Source organism: Nannobrachium achirus (assembly GCF_963921795.1).
Source record: "Nannobrachium achirus genome assembly, chromosome: 9".
In the NCBI taxonomy this organism is placed as follows: Eukaryota; Metazoa; Chordata; class Actinopteri; order Myctophiformes; family Myctophidae; genus Nannobrachium; species Nannobrachium achirus.
In genome coordinates this window covers 40,172,135-40,188,136 of record NC_137818.1, presented here as the reverse complement: position 1 = coordinate 40,188,136, position 16,002 = coordinate 40,172,135, and the positions used below count along the sequence as shown (strand labels likewise).

Genomic DNA, 16,002 nt, shown 5'->3' with positions numbered 1-16,002 from the left:
ACCAAGTTCAATAATACAATTACAATAAATGATAATTTGATAATTTTTCTGTCTGTTATTTCTTAAAAGAATAAGATCACAATCATGGTGTCATTTGATGCGGATCCATCAGGACAATTAATTTCTGAATGTTATCGCCCTGTCCGTCACTCCCCCTAGAGAAAACAACCAGCATGACAATGAGGTATTCTGCTACAATGTCTGAATAGCCAAAAATAAATACATTTACTTTTAAGTACCTACGTACATAAGACATAACAATTAAAGAACACCTTGAACTTTGATGAACCAGATTTAATAAGAACTACTTTACTTAACTGACCAATTAGTCATCAGGAGCAGGTTGGTTGCTTCATCCAACACTGTTTCTTTGAAGACATGGTAGATCTTCAGAACCTTCCTCAGTCTCACAGCTGTAATCATCCTGGTCTACAGTACACAGAGAGAAGTATGTGACACATTTAATAGAGATGACAAAGACATCGAGAGCTGACATAAGATGGCACTGGCAACACGGACGTTTCCACATTTTTACAAAACCCCTTTGTGGCCCTTTTGTGCAGAATTGAAGTCCCCTCGATGTGTGATTCCTGATTCATGGCATTTTATACTAAACAGGGTTGTAAAATCTGACTGATACATCTTGATCACATGACTCCAGAGAGAATGTATACTGATTTGTGTGAGTTTTGGACAAAATCTGTTTGAGGGTTAGGGTAGCAGCGAGTGATCTGAAGTCTCATAATGGGCACAGGACATCTAGAAGATGTAATTTTGAGATTGATATCTCGATAAGAGTAAAGGCGCATTCCCACTGGGCCTGATAACAGATAAAAAAATCTCTTTCTCCAGATATTTTTCCATTCAAAGTGGATGGTAGATACAGATAAAAAAAATATTTGCCAGAGTTAAAAGTATCTGTGGCAAATATCTGTGGTAGATATTTTTTTTATCTGTATCTACCATCCACTTTGAATGGAAAAATATCTGGAGAAAGAGATTTTTTTATCTGTTATCTGGCCCAGTGGGAATGGGCCTTAAGGCCCATAAAAAAATATCTACCACAGATATTTGCCACAGATACTTTTATCTGTAGCAAATATTTTTTTTATCTGTAACTACCATCCACTACTTTGAATGGAAAAATATCTGGAGAAAGAGATTTTTTTATCTGTTATCTGGCCCAGTGGGAATGGGCCTTTAAGACTAACTTGGATCTGGTCTTAGTGCAAAGCGCAAAGTCTGTGGGTAAGATGCTAGTGCACCCTGATTGCAACAACACCTCATTTGAAGACACACAAGAACATTTGCAATCTAAACTATGTGTCGATTGGAAGATAGCAATGATAAGTGCACCCTTTGTGCTGTCTTGTGCCAGGCAGAAAGCCCAAAGTCTACAATAGAGTTCTAGACATATTGTAGGCCTACTATGGTCCAAATAATTGTTACCGGTTTAAGATGGCAGACTTACCTCACGGATGTGGTGAAGAAACAGGTCCAGCAGCTTGGTCAGAACCTTCTTCCTTACCTCACCCGGGAACCGGAACAGCTCACAGATGCTTAGGCATAAGACAACAGCAGAATCACTGATATGTACTGTACCTGATATTTAGAATTATAGTACAGTACAATGGAATACTGTTTATCCAAACTGTCAACTGTACTTGCAATGTATAAAAATACTTCCGATAGATACTTCATGGATGTTATCAGCTAAAGAATCAATAGCTGTTTGTTTTTTATATAGCACTGTGGCCATTAGACTTACTGTACTATAAGTAAAATGTAATTTCAGTGTTTTGTAATCTTTACAGACATATGATTGGCATTGATTTATTAAGTTTCAGAAAAACTAGTTTCTGTAGTTACAACAGATGTTAGTTTCAGAACTTCAGAGGTAACTTTCAGAACCTGTGTGTGATGTGGGTGGTTGTGGACAGGTGTGATACTCACATGTTTATATAGGCCTGTATCTTTGGGAATTCTGATGCATTCTTGAGTCCTCTTTGACAAATATCCAGAATGTCCTCCCAGAACTGGCGACTTGAGAGAACAGAATGTTAAGTTGGGCTCTATCTGTGTAAATTGTAATAGGGCTTCATAGCTACAATACTTACTGCTCTTGGGTGTTGAAGCTGTCCAAGCAGCCGGAAGACAGCATTTCTTGGACCATCCTCAGGAAACCAATTGTCACTCTAAAAAGTTGGGGAGAAAAAATCAGTACAGTGTAGGAGATGTCTGCTGCCATTTATGTTGAAACAGTGAGGAAAAACAAGCTGCTACTGAAGGTAATTCACAATTGTGAATGTCTTATTCCTTATCATTATTATTAGTATTATTATTATTATTATTATTAGTAGTAGTAGTAGTAGCAGTAGTAGTAGGTGTGTGTGTGTGCGCGCGTGCATGCGTGCATGCCTGTGTGTGTGTGTGTGTGTGTGTGAGTGTGTGTGTGTGTGTGTGCGTGTGCGTGCGTGCGTGTGTGCGTGGTCACCTGTCATTCCAAATGTTGACTCTAAAGATGCTCAACAGTGTCTGTCCCATGCATAGCATGGATAGCTGTTCATGAGCATAACATTCCTTCAGATGGGACAACAGCAGCTCAGCAACCTAGAGGTTAAAGAAACACATCCACTGACTGAACACTAGGATTCATTTCTTACATCCTATCCACAAGTTTCCAGCGTCCCATCGACAGTTCCTGCGTCGCAGCCGAGCCGAGCCGAGTGTGATCTACAGTACAAGCTCACAACGGTCGCACCTGCGGCGCGATGTGAGCTTGTATGCCAGCTGTTCTCTGCGCGATTCACCATACCGCTCCGGATGTGTTCCACACATAATTATACAGTACATTCCCGCGGAAACAGGTGGATATTAAAATTGGCTTAAGGGAGGACTGGCCAGCCGGCTGGCGGACCACATCGTCACGTTCATCTCACAATGACTCTGCCATAACCATATAAGGAGTTCCCAATGCAGCTATACCCAAATATGAAGGGTTGTCTAACATCAATGTGTCGTCATGGCATCAGGGTTACAGAGATCACCATATATGGGTATAAAGGGACAAGGACCGGCAATAGAGAGATCTCCATATTAGACTTCTAGACCTCTAGTCTAGTCTTGACATCAGAGATCACCATATATGGGCATATACTGATGACATCAGGGATCTCCATATATGGGCATAAAAGGGGCTTGGACTGACAAAGAGCCATTTGACTGACAGATAGAGATCTCCATATATGGGTATAAAAGGGACAAGTACTGACAGATAGAGATCTCCATATATGGGCATAAAAGGGACATGGACTGACAGATAGACATTCTGGCATACAAGGGACAATGACTGACAGATACCTCCATATATGGGTATAAAAGGGACAAGATAGCAGTCTATTATTTATAGATTTAGAAGCCGAATTAAAAAAAATGATTCAATCTAGCAAGAGAAAGGAAAGCACATTATAATATATTGTTTTCAGTGTGCCCTGTTCTATCTATAAGGCCCACCTACTGTACTGTATCCTGTTTCTGTTGGCGTACCATGGTTTGGAGATGTCCTTCAACTGAGCCAGTGAGGCCAAGAAGAATGTGGTACCGGTATTCAGGCAGTGTCAGCATCTGGATGATGTAGGGAATGACTTCGAGTGGGTTGCTCCAGTTAATACTGGCTGTCGCGTCACTGAAAAAACAGGGGGAAAAAACAAAAGCATTTGGTGATGTTTGGACAAACTCTAGTTTATTTATGTCAAATGTGCGCCAGGCTCACGCACGTGATTGGAAATGATGACACCCCAAAACCAAGTGGGCAATTTCAAATGAATTGTACAATCTGTTGTTTAGGAGGATATGTCACAATGTGTTTACGAAAACACTCAAATGTTAAGATGTTATGTCTCTACCATTTACTATTTCACATGAACTTGCAAAACCATGGCAGAAATATTAAAGAGAAAAGAGAAGAAAGTGAAAGAAAAGAGCACAAAAACCACAATATTTCTTCCCTTCATGCTTGAAATAAGATTGCCAATGCTTCCAAAGGGGTAAGGGAGACTCACACAGGGAAAATACCCAGCAGCTCCTCCCGGTGAGGAATATGAGGGACTGCAGGTTCTGTGTTGTAGAGGAGGCGCAGAAACACTGTGCCAGCAATGGCTCCGCAGCATTCAGCTGTCTGCTTGGCCAGGCAGCACATCATACGCTGCACCCTGCATATAGGAAAGTATGGGATGAATATACTGTATCACATAATATGAAGAGTTGCAAGGAGCAATAACAGTCAAGTCAGGGTTCCCTGAACAAGTCAAAGATTGTTCAACACTAGTTTTATTATGGTGCAGTGCTTGTGCTTTGACATTGAAAGCTTGAAATACAGGTGTGACACCTGATTGACAAAGAATTGAAATTCAGCTTCTTACTCACAGGTTTGGGGAGAGGAGCTCTGGAGCATTGCTGACCACCAACAGGCTGACATCCAACAGACTGGACGTGGCTGCCTCTCTCACCCTGTGGGTATACAGAGGCAAGGAGAGAGTAAGGGGCATCCCAGGTGGGTCTGACCATAAACACGCATCATTCAGAATACCCAGCCTAGTTAACACATTTTCGGCATTTCATTATACTAGAGGTTTGGGCGGCCCTCACATCTAGAGGGCTGCGAAGACCCCAGCTATCGAGAATCTTGAATAGGTAGCGGTCATCTTCTGTTCAGACTGGAAAGATCATAACACATCCTGCTAACTCATCTGCATTTATTCACACAGCTGTAGTATACAGGTTAAAACGGAAGTCTGCTATCTTCTACTCATTTACAGAGCATTTTCAAAACAAACTGTTAGGTAAGGTAACTGACAGGTACTGTACCCTTGTCCCTGGGTGGAGGAATGGACAAACAGAGCAGGCATTTTATTTTATAATTCATAGTAGCCAATTACTGTATATTATTTGTTATGCCCCTTTTTCCCAATTTAGTCATTATGCCAATTAACCCTCCTCCAATATTTCTGTTATCAGAGCTTGCTCACCTGCCAGGGAGGAGCCCCTGCTGACAGGGGGTGTCATCCATGCTGTTGAGCAGAGCTCCGTACAAATCTTCTACATTCTCCGCACACACAAAAGAGTTTGGGGATCCATTGGCCTGTACACCTGCTGTCAAACACACTCTGTAAGAGAGAGAGAGATAGAGAGAGAGAGAGATAGAGAGAGAGAGAGAGAGAGAGAGAGACAGACAGACAGACAGACAGACAGACAGACAGACAGACAGACAGACAGACAGAGAGATTAAAAACTTGGACTGATACATAACATCGTCCATATTTTGACCGTGTGTCCTACTAAATTTACTTTTGCCTAGTCCTAGACCACCGACATGGGAACTGCAGATGGTTGCTAGATAAACAGGATCGAAGCGAGGATGTGAAAGGTTAGAGATGAAGTCCAGGAAGCTGAAAGTGGGTAAAATATAATACTCACTGAGCCATGGCTGTGACTGCATCTCTCCTGGCCTCTGTGAAGCTCACATTATTTTCACCTTTCTCTCGTAGGATCTGTTGTAGGCTCTTCAGGATCTATAAACATGTGCGCACACATGCACGCACACACACACATGCACACACATGCACGCACACGTACGCACACACACACACACACACACACACACACACACACACACACACACACACACACACACACACACACACAGTACAGTATGTCACACATTACTTTACATTGACTTATGATTCCTTATCTCCTACCCCTACCTCTAACCCTATCCCCAACCCTATGAAGTTCAGCAACATTTTATTTGGTGAGTTCGCTTGTCAGAATAGATCTACAAGCTAACTTTGTATTTCATTGTGATTTTTCTTAACATACAGCATCATACAAACACAGACATCCACACATGCATGCGCATGCGCAAGCTCCTCACACACAAACAATTAGGGTAGTTTTCACACTCACACACACACTTATACTTGAATTTCTGTAACATTTTCACACATTGTAAACACACCTGCTGAAGATTGCCAGAGATGGAGGATCTTGGCAGACTGCCCAGATTCCTCGCCGCTCTGCGAAGAGTAAGAACATTCGGACTCTCCAGGTCTTCAATGTATGTGGACACCAAGTCTGTGCACACACACACACACACACACACACACACACACATACACACACACACACACACACACACACACACACACACACACACACACACACACACACACACACACACACACACACACACACACACACACACCCCTTTGTTATTTTTTACAAAACTTTGTTTTCTCACATATCTACTTACATTTATTTACTATCCTGGACAAATGTCTGTCTGGTTTCAGAACCCTGCATAGTACAGAATCTTGGCTGTAGTGTACACAACAACATTCTCTTAGCTGTCAACTCCTAGTCCTTTTGACACTATTGATCACACCATTCTTTTAAAATGTATGGAGGATGAGGTTGGCTTCTAGGGCATGGTATTAAATTGGTTTGCCTCTAACTGAACTGTTTTTCATGCTCTGCTGCCCACAGACGGCCTTTTGGAAAGCCCTTTTGGTCAACTGCTGTTGTTTTTAAATGTAGTGTTATATAAATAAACATGTGACACACACACACACACACACACACACACACACACACACACACACACACACACACACACGTTATAGCCTACCAATATGTAGGCTACTGTACAATGGGACTGGGTAGCCTACTTGGATAATCTGGGTAAAGTAGGCTACACACACTGACTGACTGTACACACCTGCTGAAGTTTGCCAAAACAGCTCAATGAGCTCATCATAGGTGGGCCAAGGGCGAGGCTGACGATGATGATGAAGATAACCCATCCTCGCAGAGACAGGAAGGCACTTGAAGAACAGAACCGCAGTGAACAGAGAAGAACTGCAAGGCTGTCAGTCTGAAACAGCATCACATGTATCAGAAACTAAACAAAAAGAACGATATTGTCCACATTACAGTACACATTAAAGTTAAATAAATACCCGTTAATCATCATCTGAGCTGCACAAAGAAGATAGAAACATATCTAGACAAAACCGTTTCCCCCAAAATAACAGTTATGCTAAATTAAACCTAAAACCTTAAACCTACTCCCTACTGTATCTTATCTGAAGGTTGTATTGATGATAAGATCAGTTGAACTTGCATAACTGATTTAAAGTTTTACTGCATTATTAGGCCTACTGGCTACTAATCAGGAAAAGTCATCGAGTAATAATATGTTAGCTTAAAGCAGCAAGGCAATTTGCACTCTTAACGACCTAAGGAGTCGACAAAATGACCAAACTTCTGGAATAGGCAACTTTAATAACTCCATCAAAGTTATTTAATCTTATCATTACCTCCACACAGAGTTCCAGAAACTTTTTCTTGTTGTTTAAGTATTCAACAGTGCGATAAAATCACAAGGAAATATAGACGTTGTTACATATAGATAGACGTTACCTGGATATTTGATATTAAAACCATCGCGTTATTCCTGATCACCCATTGGCTGATGACCGTTGGAGGGGATTGGCTGGGACCAATGACGTAGGCATGTAAACAATAGGCACTGTTTATTATGGTTATTATTATTATTACTCAGTTTAAAATTGTAGATTGATCTTTTGATATATTATTATTATTGACTGTTTATTATGGTTATTATTATTATTACTCAGTTTAAAATTGTAGATTGATCTTTTGATATATTATTATTATTGTTAATAATACTTCATATTGTAAGTGTTATTATTATTAGTAGTAATAATAAGTGATACATTTATCAAAAGATCGATCTAAAATAAACAAACAAACATTACAATCACATGAGTATTCAAACTTCCATTAGCCAGCCCAGCCCAGCAGCTAGACCTCCTAAAGGCTTGCCTAGCGTAGCGTGTTTCATAATCACATACGTCACAGACAAATCGTTGTCATGGAAACAAAAAGTCGCTTCAGCGTAAACATTGATGACGTATGCCTAGTTCCCATACGTTCGTTACTCTGCAGCAAGCACCATATATGGGATGGCGTCGTGACGTCATCGTGACGAGACATATCTGCTGTATAAAAGGAGGCACATTCACTGCATTCAGCACTAGCTCTGCAATAACTGTGGTTGTACAGTTCATCATAGCAGAAGATACAACAAGTAGCCTAAAGTGATAAAATGGTGCTTCTGTCAGCTGCAGTGTGCACCAAAGCAGGCAAGGCCATCTTGGCCCGGCAGTTTGTGGAGATGACCCGAATGCGTATCGAGGCTCTCCTTGATGCTTTCCCAAACCTTATGAACAACACCACCGGCAAGCAGCACACCTTCGTGGAGACCAACAGCATCCGCTACGTGTACCAACCACTGGGGGAACTCTACATGGTCCTCCTCACCACTAAGAACAGCAACATCCTGGAGGACTTGGAGACACTCGGGCTATTCTCTCAAGTGGTTCGAAGGTATTGCTCTGTGCTGGAGAAGAGTGAGATATCAGAGCGTTTTGACCTGATCTTTGCCTTCGATGAGATCGTGGCACTGGGCTACAGGGAGGACGTGACCCCGACACAGGTCCTGACATTCACAAAGATGCACTCCCGCGAGGAGGAGGAGTTCCTCGCCAAGAGAAGAATCCAGGAGAGAGAGGCCTCAGCGGAGAGGGCGATGAAGGCCAGGGAGCTTAAGCAGGCCAGGAGAGATGCCCAACGCTCTGGGAACAAGAAGCTGGGGTTGAGCAGCAGCAACATGACCTCAACCTCAGGGTCTATCATCGCCGACACCATTGTGAAGCCCAGGACACCCAAGACGGCTCCAATCAGACCCATTAGAGGGACCGGCAGTAAGGCTCTGAAGTTGCATCACAGAGGGAACGACGTGGACAATTTTGTAAACAAGCTTAAATCTGAAGGCGTGACCGTTATGCCTGCTGTTGTGGGGGAGAGAGAGGGCCTAGACACAACCACCAAGACCAAAGGGCTGCTACCGTCAGACAATGATGAGAGTGTGCACCTTTGCGTGAAGGAGACGATGTCTTTGACGTGCGGCCGCGACGGAGGATTAGTGAACATGGAGGTACTGGGTAAGGTCACAGTCCGAGTCACAGAGGAAAAGAACAGCCGCATCCGTCTCATCATCGACGACGACGACAGCAAGGGAATTGAGCTGAAGACACATCCCAACATGGATAAGGAACTCTTCACAACTGAGTCAGTGATCACTATGAAGAACCCTGAGAATCCCTTCCCCCTCAACAAGGATGTACTGGTACTAAAGTGGAGGCTGCAGACCACAGATAAATCCCTTATACCTCTGATCATAAACTGCTGGCCTTCAGAGGGTGTCAGCGGGTGTGACGTCATCATGGAGTATGAGCTGCAAGAAGAGAGCCTTGAACTGAACGATGTGGTCATCAGCATCCCTGTACCAGCTGGTGTGGGTGCACCATTGATCGGTGATCTTGATGGCGAGTGTGAACACGACAGAAGGAAGAACCTTCTGATGTGGCGCCTCCCTATAATCGATGCCGACAACAAGAGTGGCTGTCTGGAGTTCAACGTCGACAGCCAGCCCGGCGACTTCTTCCCTATCAACGTGTCCTTTGTGTCCAAGCGCAACTACTGCAACGTCCAGGTTACCAAGGTCAACCACATGGATGGAGACACTCCTGTCAGGTTCTCTTCAGAAACGTCTTTCGTTGTCGACAAATACGAAATTCTATAAAATACTGCTTCTCAACAGACAAAATGTAATGTCCAATTGTTTTTACACTTGATCGTAGAATTGTAACAGTTGTACAGACGCATAAGGTTATTGTAAATATTGTGTGATTGTACATGTTATATAAAGAGTATAATATTATAAATAAAGAGAAACTAAGAAGGCTATCATTGATATAATCATCTTAACTTTATTTTTGATCTTGAAAAATACACAACTGTGTCTTAAAAGTCCAGGCAAATAAAAGTACAATCTATGACTTCTGTCTTAATATAAGGATCATCCAACCTTTTCTAAATAAAGCTATGAAGTATGAAAAATACAGCTCTGAACAATGATGTGGTGTTTGTGAACTTAAATACTAACAATAGCCTGGAAAGTGTAAACAGTTACCTGGTGGTCCTCACATACAGTAACATTAGTAACCTAATAACTACTGTACAATACAGAATCGTCTTTCCTGTGACTACATATCTGAATTACCCCAATGCAGTATACGCACAATCTTGTCATACAAAGTACGTTTGGCAAGCAGAATAGAACACAGAAGATCTCACTCTAACATATTACAATACAATTCTCAACAAACCACTCAAAAGTATTCGGGTGCAATCCTAGACCCTTATATAGGCCACTCACAAAGTCTCTAAACAATTAAGGCATTACTTCTCCCTTTTCTCTTATATCACCAAAAACAAATAATCTGTAATGAAGTTCAAATCACTTTAATACAGTGATCATCTCTGACTGGTGCTGGCCTGGGTGTTGGTGGCCTCTCTGTATGGCTGGCTCCAGTTCTTAGGATCCTGTTCATGGATCTAAAACAGAGAGGTTATTGCACATCCGTGGTTAGACCCAATCAATGAAACAAATTCAATGACTTATCTCTGGCATTTCCACCATTTAGAATGTAGACAGACTACTTGGTGCTGTGAATTTCCACCATTTAGACAAACTCCTTCGTATGCGGGGCTCTCTCCATTCCGACATGTCTCCATTCTGACATTGACTTATTGTCGGAGTGGCAACACTTCCATAGAGGTTAAGGTTAGGGTTAGGGATAGGGTTAGTGTCGGAATGGAGACATGTATGTGGCGGCGAGACCCTTATGGTCATAACACTCCAAAATGAATGGTTTGTGAAATATTCGCAGATGCATTTTCAAATAGAATATTCCTCACATTTCCAGTGTGTAAGGACCTCTTGGCTTTTGGCCAAGTGACTGTCCTAAAAACCAAACTCTGGAACAGTACAACAATGAAAGGTTTCACAGAGGACCAGGCAAACATCCATACTGTCTGTTCAACCAAATAGAGTAGAAGATGGGTCTTTTGGAGGATGCTTCTGTGTACACAAAATGGCACAAACACAAAAACAGATACACAGCTCACCTGACCCATGAACTCCAGTATTTTGATTTTTGACACTTCCAAGTCTGCACGTTGACCCCAGTGGAACTCGTGCTCAATTGGCTCTGTGTGAGGAACTTTTGCATATTCCAGGTACCTTGGTGTGCACACAAACACACATACGCATACATAATGAACAGTAAATGTATGTTATATTGAACATGCCTGTGAAACGGTAACAATGAAAAAATGCACAAACACGATACAGGATTTTATTATAAAGGTAATTACACCAATCATCTGTCATCGCCATGGGATAAAATAAAAACTGAAAATAGAAATGTAAAACTGCCTTCATGCTAATAATGTGAAGATTAGGAAGTCATTTCTTCAAATGAAGTTTACTTTTTGCTGATACATGGGTTTATGTTGTGATAATACTGATGAGAAAACTAATAACATACAGCAACAAACAGTTATAGTGTATGGAAGGCAGTATTGGTCCAGCCAGTTACTGGTCTGGCTCTCCTTTGCCATGCTTCTGATCTGTGGTGTGGTATAAACCAGAGACTATGGCTGTAGGAACTGGCTCTGAACACACCAGTACAATAGAAAACAAACCCCACACACACACACACACACACACACACACACACACACACACACACACACACACACACACACACACACACACACACACACACACACACACACACACACACACACACACACACACACAGACACACACACACACACACACACACACACACACAAGCATGCACGCGCACCTCACACTCACATATTAATCACCACTGTTTTTGTCTGCCTTTCAGAATGTGGATGTTGACAGAGACCCAGTGGAGGCTCTAGAAACTGTTCCTGACCACATCTAACCAGTGGGACCAGAGTTCTTGTCTGGGAAGGCAGAGTTTAAAAAAAGAAGAAAAAAGATTCAATGTAATAATCATAGCCATCCTTGTTGCTGTGACTGTTGTACAATTCTTAACCTGGGTTGTGAAAAAAGGAAAACATGACATTTCTCAAATGGCAGGCTGTTTCATTTAAAATGCACTTTATATTTCTGGGCCAAACAGTGGCTGTTATATGAAGAATAGCGTTCCTTTTTTTGAGAGAGAGAGACATGAACCACTGTAGCTGAACACTGGCCAAACTATTATCTTCCTGGATACTCTTCTTGAATGCTCCTCCTTTATACAATTCAATCTCTTCCTCCTTCAACCCTCGCTAACTTTACCCTGTACTTCCCACTCTCCTTCATTTTATCAATGCAACTCCCTAGTCATGCCATATCAAACTGTGTGTAATGAGCCAACATACAGTAGATGCTTATGCATAGTAGTACATAAGGACCGCAGGAATAAGAAAGAAATGGAGGGGGAGAGTGATTTAATCCTGTTGCTCCGTAGGTCTGTACGTAATTGTCTCTGTCCGTAACCTTAGGACAACACTCAACCCGACGGATTAAAACCGATAAAAAACGTACGTACGCTTGAACTACCCGTGGCGAACTTTTGTCAACCGTGGCAGTAGTGAGGAAAATTACTTATGACAGCGGTTCTGAAACTATTACAGTTGCATTCCAAGAGTACCCAACAGGTAGAATCTGGCCAGAAGTTGAAAGTAGGTGTTTTGTTGGTCTTCAGTTGAAGCAAGTTGGAGGCAAACTGGAGTTGACGTGGTAACACACTGCCATATTATGGTGTCATACATACTGTCCTCATAGGAGTGAACCGGTACTCAGAGTGCTCTGTCTGTACTCTGCCTTTTAAATGGGAAGTAAACCCTAAGCCAGAGAGTTTGCTGACATCTAAAGGTTAGCAATACTGACTACTGTTTTTATGATGTGACATCACATTGTACCAAGCTCAACCTAGCCTCTTGATCTTTAAACTTTAGATGGCAACAGGCCCTTTGTTTTAGTTCACCTTTGGGAAAACCAATAAATAAGGGAGAGTTTTACACTGTAACGTTCCCATACCAGTATGTGCCTCAATTATGATTTTATGGTATCAGAATAGAAACTATGCAGCCTGCAGACATGTGCACGCACACACACGCGCACACACACACACACACACACACACACACACACACACACACACACACACACACACACACACACACACACACACACACACACACACACACACACACACACACACACACACACACACACACACACACACACACACACACACACACACACACACACACACACACACACACACACACACACACACACACACACACAGTGAGGATAAAGCCTAATGTACAAAATGGTATAATGATGTGTGTTTTTGTTTTTTACCTCATGTGGATTGCAACCTAAAGGGAATCTGTTACCTATGTTGTGATGCAACTTTTAAAGATTATTTTTGGGGGACATTTGAAACCTAGGTTAGAGAGGGGAGACATGCAAGACATGATGGTAGTTGGAGTCGAACCTGGGGCCCTCGCGACTCACAGGGAACATATGGTTAGTGCACTAACTGGAGATGCCACCAGGCACCCCTGATTCTTAAACAATTGGAAAGCATATGTTGGTGAATAATTGTATATACTGTATAATATAGTCTGTAGAATTATGTAGTCCTCCTCAATTTAGTGTGCTTTCTTTCTGATCAGTTACTTACCAAACTTCAGGTCGGGGTCCCACATGGGTGCTATTTATGTGGTATTCCTTAATATTTTACATTTTAGGATGGTGTTACTTATTGAACTGAAAATGGCATGTAAACATTTCTCATTGAAACCAGTGATTCATTCATTCTAGCCATCTAGCCAGTCATACACATTGGTTTTAAACTTTTAATAGAAACCAACTTAGCAATGCCAGCGAGCCATTAGTTTCCCTTGAGTTGCCGAAGGACAATCTTTCCCATTTCCTCTACAAATATGACAATTGAAATACTGGTAAACACAGGTTTAATACATTTCAGATTCATCTTTATTTACAATTACATTCAGTTACAGTATATAATAGTACTGACACATTGTCAAATTGTTTCTGCATCTGATAAACTCAACATTTTAACAGGTGTACAGATATGTAAAGCTATTGTAACTGTGTGACTGTCTGTGTTTTACAGTAATCTTTGTAGTCTGGCTAGTGGCTACTAGCATTTCAAAGTGTAAAAGAGAGAAAGAAAAATACATTCTAAGGCACATGGTGTAAAAAACACTGTCGTCATGAAGTCCAGGCAATAAATGTTAAATTATTTAAACAATATATGTATTTGCATTTTTCTTTTTTAAGAAACACAAAACAATGACAGCACAAAGTTCAATAATACAATCACAATAAATGTTAATTTGATAACTTTTCTGTCTGTTATTTCTTAAAAGAATAAAATCATTGTGCCATTTGATGCAGATCCATCAAGACGATTAATTTCTGAAGGTTATCGCCCTGTCCGTCACTCCCCCTAGAGAAAACAACCGGCATGACAATGTGAGGTATTCTGCTATAATGTCTGAATAGCCAAAAACAAATACATTTACTTTTAAGTGCCTACATACATAAGTCATAACAATTAAAGAACACCTTGAACTTTGATGAACCAGATTTAATCAGAACTACTTTACTTAAAGGAGTCATCCAGACCAAAACACATATAGGGTTAAATCTGTCTTTTATCATACCCCTTTATACCTGCTTTAGTCCATTTTTTTCATAGCTGCCCCTTTTGCTAGATTTCGGCTGCCCCTGTTGCTAGATTTTGCGGGCCCTCTCATAACTAACAGAGTGTATACTTGTCAAACGGCTTCTGCTCTGCACCAGAGCAGGGAGAGGAGAGGCTAGAAAGGGAGGGGAGGGAGGGGTCGGTTTGACAAGTAAGGGTGCCTGTGAGGTCAAAACAGCGGTTTGGTTGGTCTCAGGACGTTGTGTAAACACAATCCAATAAAAAAATACTAACTTTGAAGCTGAAGAAATAACCGCACTAGTATAAAGGCTATACACTCTGTTAGTTATGAGAGGGCCTGCGAAATCTAGCAACAGGGGCAGCCGAAATCTAGCAACAGGGGCAGCTATGAAAAAAAATGGACTAAAGCAGGTATAAAGGGGTATGATAAAAGACAGATTTAACCCTATATGTGTTTTGGTCTGGATGACTCCTTTAACTGACCAATTAGTCATCAGGAGCAGGTTGGTTGCTTCATCCAACACTGTCTCTTTGAAGACAGGGTACATCTTCAGAACCTTTCTCAGCCTCACAGCTGTAATCATCCTGATCTACACAGAGAGAAGTATGTGACACATTTAATATAGATGACAATATAGAGACATCGAGAGCTGACATAAGATGGCACTGGCAACACGGACATTTACACATTTTTACAAAACCCCTTTGTGGCCCTTTTGTGCAGAATTGAAGTCCCCTTGATGTGTGATTCCTGATTCATGGCATTTTATACTAAACAGGGTTGTAAAATCTGACTGATACATCTTGATCACATGACTCCAGAGAGAATGTATACTGATTTGTGTGAGTTTTGGACAAAATCTGTATGAGTAGCAGCAAGTGATCTGAAGTCTCATTATGGGCACAGGACATCTAGAAGAAGTCATTTTGAGATTGATATCTCGATTAGAGTAAGACTAACTTGGATCTGGTCTTAGTGCAAAGCGCAAAGTCTGTGGGTAAGATGCTAGTGCACCCTGATTGCACCAACACCTCATTTGAAGACACACAAGAACATTTGCAATCTAAACTATGTGTCGATTGGAAGATAGCAATGATAAGTGCACCCTTTGTGCTGTCTTGTGCCAGGCAGAAAGCCCAAAGTCTACAGACATATTGTAGGCCTACTATGGTCCAAATGATTGTTACCGGTTTAAGATGGCAGACTTACCTCACGGATGTGGTGAAAAAACAGGCCCAGCAGCTTGGTCAGAACCTTCTTCCT

General features: G+C 41.6%; 1 protein-coding gene across 1 annotated transcript; it reads left to right on the top strand.

The window, feature by feature from the left end:
- Positions 1-8,188: 8,188 nt before the first annotated feature.
- Positions 8,189-9,727, top strand: LOC308291476 (coatomer subunit delta-like; the record flags this gene model as incomplete). Its single annotated transcript, XM_080733496.1, has 1 exon — positions 8,189-9,727. The coding sequence occupies one exon, from the start codon at positions 8,189-8,191 to the stop codon at positions 9,725-9,727; it is 1,539 nt and encodes a 512-aa protein (XP_080589622.1).
- Between the last annotated feature and the right edge of the window lie 6,275 nt (positions 9,728-16,002).